The following is a 10,357-nucleotide window of genomic DNA, read 5'->3' as shown; positions in this document are numbered from 1 at the left end:
AATTTGTAATATAAGAAAAAAAATATTTTCTAGAATGTAGTCGTAAAAATTATACTTATTAAAAACGTACTTTTATGAGACTAAACTCATAGAATTATGAGTCAACATTTTACGGTTATAAAATTATCATTTCATAAATTTTAAATTGAAGTTCAAGAGATTAAAGCCGTGCATTAATTAAACAACAACAATAGGACCGACGTTGTGTCTCAGTATGAAATGATACTTCCTGGTAGAGAACTAAAATCATTTTCTATCTCGATAGACTTCCTGAACCTGGAGTTGCCCCTGACCTGCGATGACGGCACCGCTCTCTACACGGGGGTTCTGAAGAAGCCCACCTTGCACCAGGAGGCTTCTCTGCCGTCCCTTCCTCACGATCAGCTCTCTCTGGACGGAGACACCGACAGTTTGACCACCTCCCCGTCCTCCAGCAGCCTGGACACCTGGTCCGGGCACAAGCTGGTCAAAACATTCAGCAAGTCTTCCAGCACCCACGGTCTGATCCGGCCCCCCAGGAGGACCCCCGCCGGCTCCAGCGCCCTGGGAGGCTCCGTCTCCGGCGTCACGGGCAGCGGCTCCTCCTTCTCGGAGCTCGACGCGTGCGAATTGGACGATGAGGGGAAGCTGTCGCGCTCCACGACAGACGGCGAGATGAGAAAGGCGCTGAGCTCCATCTCCCACGGGGTAAGTAACAACGAGGCGCTCTACGCCTTCTACGGCCTCACCAAACCCCGCCCCAAGCCCCACCCCCAGTCCCGCCTCCTGATCTCTCTGGAAGACGGCCCACCGGGGAGCCCCAAACACCAAGCTGCCAATCGGCTCCGGGGAAGTTGGACTCAAAGGAAACCCGACCCCAACTACGCATACTCCACCAAGCACCTGCTCTACCAGCGCTCGCGCAGCGCCAAGTCCCCCATGTCCGTTACCCCGTCCTCCCCCGTCCACTGTGACGTAGCCAAATCGAAGGTGTTCGGGGCCGGCGGAGGGGGCTGGGCGTTCCCGCCTCGCCGGCTGCGCGGCCGAACGGCGGTCAGTGAGCTCAACATCACCTATGTGGTGGAGCGGAGCCTGTACGGTCACCTCAACTGGGCTCAGCTGGTGCGCCCAGTGACCCTCAGCCGCGCTGAGCGCCGCTGTCTTTTGGAGGACGACCGCGAAGTGGACAGGAAGTGGGCGGCCAGCGTGGACCGCTGCACCAAGCGGGTGCTCTTGCGCATCCAGCAGAAGTCTGTGAGTTTGGACCCCGAGGTTCAAATCGGCCGCCGCGTGTGGGCAGGAGTCGGTACCTCAAAGTTCCAGAATAGCTAAAGATCTAGACTCATACCTGCCTTAGATACAACCACCTTTAGAGGAATGTCACCTCCCTGACCTTTACGTGAACGCCTTAGCCTCCAACCTTTGATTTTAGCTCCAGAGGGAATGATTATGGAATATGCAGCGACACACTCGGCTGGTTAAGTTTCTTAAGTGCCTTTTATAAATGTCAGCTCCCCAAGGAGAGCTCGCACAGTCACGCCGATCCCCGCGGGTGGAGATGTTTTACGAGCTCGTGGCATCATTAAATCACAGACCGACTTCGCTGTCTTCATGCCTATCAGTTCTCAAATTGATGTTTTATAGATAAAGAAGGGAAGGACAAAAGAAGGAAGCTATCCTGCAGGGATTGTAAATGTACGCAGTGTGGCGAGAGGGGGACAGCTGGGGGGGTTAAAGGAGTTATTCTGCAGCTTTGAGGGTACCTGAATCCTGTTGTGTTCTGGTGAAATCACTGGAGGCCGCTCTCATCCTAAAGCTCTCTGAATCCACGTTTTTTTAGTTGTTTTGCTTGTCTTCGACCCCTTTTTCCGCTGATGTGGTTTATTATTGTTTATTTATGTTGGTAGTTATCTCTGAGAAACATTCTTTTTCTGGGTGCACGTGCATTCCATTCCAACATCACCATCCAGACGTCCTTGTCGGGAAGCGTTTTTTGTGTTGTTGCTGTGGACATTCAATGTCAAAATCCCACTCTTTAAGGGTCCGTTTTTCAGAAAAAAAAGAAGCTTTTTCTTGCATTTTTTTATCTTTGTGTCAACATTTTTGTCACAGTTTGCCTTTGTGTCCCACATTCTAGAGTTTTCTCACATGAAGGAGTTTATGTGAGGGATGTGTTGTATGTTTTTATGTGTCTCCAGACAGTGACCCCTTTTGCATTTCTCAGAATAGCCCAAATCAGGCAGAAATGCAAGTAAATAAAAAGTGTTTATTTTTAAAATTATTTTAACCCTTAGAAGTCCTTTTTAAGTGTATTTCACTACACTGGAGGGCTGCCACGATTAGTCGACTAATTGACGAATATTAAAATAGTTGACTACTATTTTAATGATAGATTAGTCGTTACTTTATATTATATGGAGTCAGAGTGTAGTAAAGTTGAAAGCTATAATGGCATTATGCTAGCTTTTTGGACTATTTTGGCATTTATCAAGGTTTTTTAGGCTAATTTGGAGTTGAGCAAATATTTCAGCAACATGCTAGCTATTTTGGCTAATTCAGGAATTTTTTTCAGTTTTTTTTAGGCTAATTTCTAGTTTAGCTAATATTTTAGCGGAATGCTAGCTGTTTTGGCTAACAGGCTTTTTCCGTTTTTTGTGCTAATTTTGTATTTAACTAATATTTTAGCTGGCTATTAGCTTCAACGTTCTTAGCTATTAATTTGAACAATTTCAGCTATTAACTTCAGCGTTTTTAGCTATTAATTTCAGTATCTTCAGCGGCCAAATCCAACTTACAGCATTCACACTAGCATTATCACAGGTAATGCTATATATCTAGTTTTTAGTTAGTTTAAAGCTAATTATGGTTAAGATGTGTTTTGCATCAAAGTAGAGCATGACCCGATTAGTCAACTAATTGGAAAAAATAACCAGTAATTAGTCGACTATACTTGTCAAATTTTGACACTCTGCAGCTCAAAAAGATATGTGTAATTGTCAGGTTGTTTCAATTTAAATATGTATTTCCTGTTTTACTTTCAACATAACAGATGCACTGAAAATCATGCAACTAGTTTTTTATTGGTTTTGTCCTAATGTTTTTGACTTATTTAGTTTACTGAGGAATTTTAGGCTATTTTGGAGTTTAGCTAGTATTTAAGCAACAAGCTAGCTTTTTTATTTTATTTATTTTTTTGGCCAATTTGGCATCTACTAAGGTTTTTTGGGGCTAATTTGGAGTTTAGCTCATATTTAAGCAACATGCTAAATATTTTTTTGCAAAATTTGCATGTATTAGGGATTTTAAAGCAATTTTTAATACAAATGTTTCAGAAATTTAGGTCAATTTCCACTCTATTTTATAGTTCTTTAACAAAATTTCCAGTCTCTTACCAAATTTAACATTTTGCAAATAGCTTTTGCATTTTCAGCAAATCTCTTCAGCAATTAAATTGAACTGGGTCACTACTTTCAGCAAAAAGCATTCACAATAGCACACACTTAATTTTGCTAAACATTTTAAATCATTGTTATAAAATTTGAGTGATTTTTTTTTTCCAGCAAAGATTGACTAAATGTATTTATTCGTGAGAATTGTGTTTTTGTATAGTTTTAGTCTAATACCATTACATTATTGTGTATCATGATAAAAAAAAAACAGTATCTGTAGAAAAAAGAAGCTGGGTTGTACTTAAAAGAAAAGGATAACGAACATTACCACATAAAAAAACCAAAAAAAAACAGATTTTAAGGTAATAAAAGTTATTTTTAAAGTACACTGAAAAAAGTACAAAATACATTGGATCAATCAACAAAAGCTCTGTAATTTGTCACATGTTACATAATTTGGCCAATTATAATATAGAAATGTAGTTCGTAGAAAGTGTTATAGATATTTTGACATGTAGAAGTTTGAATGCAGGCCACATTTGTCCCACGATCCAGACTTTGGACATGCCGGATCTAATCGTTCAAAATGCTCCAGTATCCCTGTCATATTCATTGTTTATTTGAGACTCCAGATTTTGCTGGCATACATGTGAATACACATGCAGAAACTCTGAAAAATTACTTCTCACCAATATCACACGGTAATGGTAAATTAGCATTGGTTTATCTTGTTTAGAGTTCTATGGTTGCTTATTCAGCACCAAAAAACAAGCTAATTTTTTAGACATTTAAATTTAAAATAATCAATTATGTTGCAACTCTTGTTTTATTTTAAACCAACATTTTTAAGCCTTTTTGAAACCGTAAATCTTGAATAAAAACCATATTAATGATTTATCGGCGTCAATACCACATCACTGAAAACAGCTGGTGTGTTCAGAGACTTCTAAGGGTTAAAAGTATTTTTCCGTGTTGTAATATTTGTTTTCATGCACACCGTGGGCCGGCAGTATTAAAGCCCCCTTAGAATTGAGCTATAACACCGAATTAAATTAAAGAGTTGGTTACATCATGTCGGTTGGCTGGCCACAGTCCCATGTGACATCATGCCCCCACTTATATCCAACCCATATACCCATGTACATTAATCAAACCGCTGCCTGTGTCGTGCCAAGCATGAGTCATTGTGAGTATACTGGGTGGGTGTGTGTGGGCGGAAAGGTTTCTCCAACGTGACCTTCTTAGTGTGACTCATTTTGATTGTGTTTTGGCTCTCCCACAGAGAACATGCAGCTTCGGGGGCTTTGACCTGTCCAACCGCGCTCTCCATGTGGTCAACGCCGGCTCCGAGGCCAACGTGAGTGCTGGCGGCTCGCCCAATTACAAGACGCATGGAGGAGCTGCGCTCCCCCGTGTCGCATTAAATCACCTTTAATCTTCAGCACCCTGATCTCTGTTGCCCTTTGACTCCTCGTGATTCTGACTTGTCCCCCCTCATCTTTCTGCAGAATAAAGAGCAGGAAGCGATATACAGAGAAGTGGTCAAATCCCCTAATACATCTCGCATCTCGCTGGGCAAGAAAGTCAAGTCGGTGAAGGAGACGATGAGGAAACGCATGTCAAAGAAGTACAGCAGCTCGCTGTCTGAACAGGTTGGAAACGATTATTTTAATAGTCGACTAATCACAGATTATTTTTTCAGAATAGTCGACTATGTGAAAGCTGGATTTAAAACACTTAAAACTTAAAACTCTTAACCATCATTAGCTTTAAATTAACTAAAAACTAGTTATATAGCATTACCTGTGATAATGCTAGTGTGAATGCTGTGAGCTGAATTTGGCTGTTGAAGATGCTAGTGCTGATAGCTGAAGATGCTGAAATTGATAGCTGAAAATGCTGAAGCTAATAGCTGAAAACGCTGAAGCTAATAGCCAGCTAAAATATTAGTTAAAATCCAAATTAACCTAAAAGACTGAAAAAGCCTAAGTTAGCCAAAACAGCTACTATGCAGCTGAGATTTTAGCTAAACTCCAAAATAGCCTGAAAAAAGCCTGAATTAGCCAAAATAGCTAGCATATAGTTGAAATATTAGCTAAACTCCAAAATAGCCTAAAAACAAAAAAGTTTAAATTAGCGAGAATAGCTAGCATGCGGCTGAAATAGCTAAAGTAGCCTAATAGCCTAAAAAAGTTAAAAAAAACAACAACCTGAATTAGCCAAAATAGCTAGCATGTTGCTAAAATATTAACTAAACTCTAAAATAGCCTAAAAAAGTAAAAAAAAAAAAAAAAAACGGAATTAGCCAAAATAGCTAGCATGTTGCTAAAATATTAGCTAAACTCCAAAATAGCCTAAAAAAGTAAAAAGAAAAACACTAAATTAGCCAAAATAGCTAGCATGTTGCTAAAATATTAGCTAAATTCCAAATTATAGCCTAAAAAAGCAAAAAAAATAATCATAAATTAGCCAAAATGGCTAGCTTGTGGCTGAAATAATAGCTAAACTCTAAAATAAGCCTAAAAAATCTTAATAAATGCCAAAGCACTCCAAACAGCTCGCAGAATTTCATAACTTTCAACTTTACTACACTCTGACTCCATGTATTATGAAGTAACAACTAATTGACTATTAAATTAGTCGTCGACTATTTTAATAGTGGATTAGTCGACTAATCATGGCAGCCCTAGTATTTATAGAAAGATTAAAAACTTGGCTAGCTTTGAAGAAACCAGCTGAGCAATGGAACCACAGATTTAAATCAAATAGTAAATACATAAACGGTTCATGTATTTTGATTATTCCCACAGAATGAGGAAAAAAGAGAAATCCTCCAGATGTTGAGCTCAGTGAAATATTCAGTCCAGAGGCTGCGAGTGGGTGGGAGTGTTTGTGTTGGTTACTGAATAAACAGGGATTTCTAAAGCACATCAGGTTTCTGTCTCGGCCCTTCTCTCTCTGGCCTGTTGGGTGGAGTGTGGGCTTCATGCTGAGCTCATGCAGTGATGCAAGGCTCCCTCCAGGATTGCTGTTATTAAAAAATAGTGAATGGTTAAAGCCGACTCAGACACACTGAACTAGTTTCTCTTAAGTGTGTGTTTTTTTCTGCACATTTGTAATCTTAAGTGTTACTTTTATCAAGTACTTATGATTGTCTTAGATTATTAAATATAAATTGTTTCAAAAAAAGTAAAATGATTTTATATTTATTGTTTAGAATGCTCTACAGGTTAACAGAACCTCTCTGTTGTATTTTTTTGCTTTTCTAATGCACCATATTTTCAAGTTCCCATACATTTTTGTAACTGCTTACCACAGTGCCCCCTGCTGGATTTATGAAGCACTTACCAGTCTTTAAAGTGTTGAATTTATGAATTAAAAAATAATTATCAATTAAAAAATAATAACTAAGTAATCGCAAATCTGTAAATAATTAATTGCCATTGATTTTTTTTGTTTAAGTTAGTATTTACTAGCCACTTATTATCTGAAAATAATCATAATATGAAATAACACGGAAAATTGTACATATAGAACGTTTATTTTTGACACTTTTATAGCCTAACGTCTAAAACTACATTTTTGTTTTGAATTTCTGTATTTTCAATTTGAAAGAACACCTGCTTGCTTATTTGGTATCATTTTAATCAACATAACCTCACCTAAGTCACACTACCTTTATTTTGTCTTTTTTTTCATTTTGTATTCACACACTAGACATAAAATCCTGCAAAAACAGAAAATTCTGTCTGGAAAAATAGGATTCATTTTGCTGTGAAAGCACCAAAAATGTTTAACAAACTAACATAGAATGAAAGTTTTAGTTGTAATTTTATAAAAACAACGAGAATAAAACTTGTCAACAAACGACAACATGTTTTTGAATGAAAATGCAAAAGAATCCAGTAAATAAATGCTATATTATCACAGAATGTAAAAAAAAGTTTACGTTTATTTTAATCAATCCCATCAACTTTCACAGCCCTAAAAATAATACCTTAAAAAGTCTTAAATTGAACTTGAATTAATTATTTTCAGTGAAATATAGTAATTAAGCACACAAGACGTGTTTCAGAAGCTGTTGACACTTTTGGATTTTTACTTCAATTTTGACCACAATGATGAAATAAGTAATTTTTTCTATACCTACTTGAGGGTGAATAAAAATCAAAATTGTACGGGTACAATTGTGGGAATTGCATCCTGCAATATTAAAATTTCTAAGGTGATAAACTTTATTTTTATTAAGGCTGTAAAACCCCTCGTTACACACTCTATACGCTTTTCTCAGACAGACATTAATATTTCCACATTTTTCTCTCAAAGATTAAAAAAATTCTAGTGAATGAAATGAAATAGAATGAAACCAAAGATCATTTTTGCAAGCCAGTAACGTTCTGTTACTAGCGACTAAACGACTAAGACGAGATTGATTAACAATGGTGTAAGCCAATCAGGACGCAGAACAAAATACACAATTGCACTAAAAAAAGTACACCATTCCTCTGTGCATTTCCTCTTCTGTCAACCTCATCTCTTGCATCTTGTCCTCTCCCTTTGTGTTCTTTCACCCCCCAGTCCAGTCAGGATGGAGCCCCCAGATCTTCACAGTCTCCTCTACCAGACATGGACTCTCTGGAGAAACCCAAGCTGAAGGCTGGAGGCTCCGTGGAAAGCCTGCGCAGTTCACTGAGTGGACAGAGTTCAATGAGTACGATCATTCTTTAAAGTTAAAGAACACATTTTTACTTTAATCTCCCTTTTTTGACAGATCAAACTCACATTTTTGCTTTCTAGTGCGTCTTGGAATGCTTTTAGGTGAAAACCCAGCCTCCCTGGAGTTTAGACCTTTCAGCTTCCTGTTTGCATCTGTCATTAAATGTATAGAAATGATGGTTATTTGGAGGAGCACGCCCTGTACAACCTGTGATCTTGAAGAATTTGTTTGACTTTGATCCAACTGCAGTTTGTTTAGGTTCTGCAGAAGAAATATTCCAAACTTGGAAGGGAATATAACAGGAAGGGGTTTTTTTGTTCGTGTTTTGCACTCAGTGACCCAAACATGAGGAAAAATTAAGAGCCTGGAAATATCAAACCAGTGATTATTGTGTCCGTCTTGTCTCTGTAAAGCTTCTCCAGACATGCATTTTATTACAGAATCACCACAAAAGATGTTTTGAGGAAGGCAGTCAGAGTGAATGTCAATGGATAGGATGAGGAAACTTTGAAATGCTGCCTTTTTTTTATAGAAGTAGGTTTATGTACTGAGCTTATGTGGAGGTTTTTGTGTTTTTGTCCAGGTGGTCAGACTGTGAGTACCACCGACTCCTCAGCCAGCAACAGGGAGAGTGTGAAGTCTGAGGACGGCGATGATGAAGAGCCCCCCTATCGAGGACCGTTCTGTGGCCGTGCCCGGGTCCACACAGACTTCACCCCCAGTCCCTACGACAGCGACTCCCTCAAACTAAAGGTGAAACATCACTTTCTAATTATTATTCTTCTGTTTTTTTTTTACCTTTTTAAATAAAAAAATTGAGTAGAAGTTGTTCTAAAACAACGCCCTAAGCAATGTGCGTTCAAGTAGCCATTTACAATGAAAAGTCTATGTAAACTTAGACTTTTCATTGGAAGTCTATTATGGGGTCACATCAGGATCAGCTTAAAGTGAATAAAAAAACAGATTTAACACTTAAAAAACAGACATTGTAACTGGAAAAAAAAACTTAAAATTTGAAAACAAGACATTGTGAGTTTGAAAAAAAAGAAAACTAAAAAAAATGTTTTGAAAATTAAAAAAAAAAAACCCTGGGAACTTGAAATAAATCTTGAATGACGTTTCTTTTAATTCACACAGGTGCCAACCATTTAAACATTGATAAAAAAAATAAAAAAATAAACTTAAAAAAAATTATCAGTTTATGTGTATATATATATATATATATATATATATATATATATATATATATATATATATATATATGTGTGTGTGTGTGTGTCATATATATTTGACACTTATATGTATATATGTGTATCATATATATATATATATAAAATACACATATATACATATATGTCATATATATATGACACATATATATATATATACATATATGTGTCATATATATGTCATATATACATATATGACATATATGTATATATGTGTATTATATATATATATATATATATTTGACACATATATGCATGTGTATCATATATATATGACATATATGTCATATATACATATATGACATATATATATGACACATATATGTATATATGTGTATCATATATATGACACATATATGTCATATATATATATATATATATATATATATATGTGTCATATAGTTTCAGTATATATATTTCCTCAGGCTCACATGGCTAGCGTTACAGCTCAGGTGTGATGCCGGAGCAGTCTAGCTACAGCCAATGGCTCGTATTAGCTCCTGGTTGGCTGCAGCCACAGGCTCTGCTGCCGACCTTGCAAAACTTCAAACTCACATATGTTCGCGCTAAACCCCCCTTTGTTCGCTGCGGTTCAGCTGCATCGGCAAAATTTGAACCAAACAAAACGGATTCGCAGAGGCCTGACCGCAGACGCGGGACGTGAACACCTGCAGTGGGACTTCCTCTTGCAGTTTTAGAGTTACGTAAAGACTGCGGTGCGCGCATCGGAGCTGTAACGCTAGTGGAGTGAGCCCGGGGTTAGGACTGTGAACATTAACGCGTTAACGCACGCGATTAATAAAAAAGAATTAAAGCGTTAATATGTATATGTAGAAATAGTCGGCAGTTCAGGCTTCCACATTTAGTCACGTATTATCCCACTCATACCAAGTTCGCTTACAAAAGAAATAAATATTAAATCTAAATTTTTCTACAAAAAACTTTTTATTTGATCAGTGGTCCAGTGCCATGTTGTACAAATACATTTTACCTGGTAAAACATTGTGATTAATCATGATTAATTGCAACACAAAAGTGTGATT

General features: G+C 37.6%; 1 protein-coding gene across 8 annotated transcripts in view; it reads left to right on the top strand.

The window, feature by feature from the left end:
- Positions 1 to 10,357, top strand: part of sash1a (SAM and SH3 domain containing 1a) — a 235,838-nt gene that overhangs the window by 211,931 nt on the left and 13,550 nt on the right. For 6 of the 8 annotated variants that reach the window (XM_036210509.1, XM_036210508.1, XM_036210507.1 and 3 more), the window contains 5 exons: positions 266 to 1,233; positions 4,651 to 4,725; positions 4,877 to 5,020; positions 7,947 to 8,079; positions 8,669 to 8,838. In XM_036210509.1, the coding sequence (XP_036066402.1) occupies positions 266 to 1,233; positions 4,651 to 4,725; positions 4,877 to 5,020; positions 7,947 to 8,079; positions 8,669 to 8,838 (1,490 nt within the window). The remainder of the gene's footprint in view (positions 1 to 265; positions 1,234 to 4,650; positions 4,726 to 4,876; positions 5,021 to 7,946; positions 8,080 to 8,668; positions 8,839 to 10,357) is intronic. The other 2 variants (XM_024290688.2, XM_024290687.2) reach the window with 1 other exon arrangement.

Source organism: Oryzias melastigma, linkage group LG24 (genome assembly GCF_002922805.2).
Source record: "Oryzias melastigma strain HK-1 linkage group LG24, ASM292280v2, whole genome shotgun sequence".
In the NCBI taxonomy this organism is placed as follows: domain Eukaryota; kingdom Metazoa; phylum Chordata; class Actinopteri; order Beloniformes; family Adrianichthyidae; genus Oryzias; species Oryzias melastigma.
The sequence above is the reverse complement of the archived record's forward strand: the minus strand, read 5'-3'. Positions and strand labels throughout refer to the sequence as shown.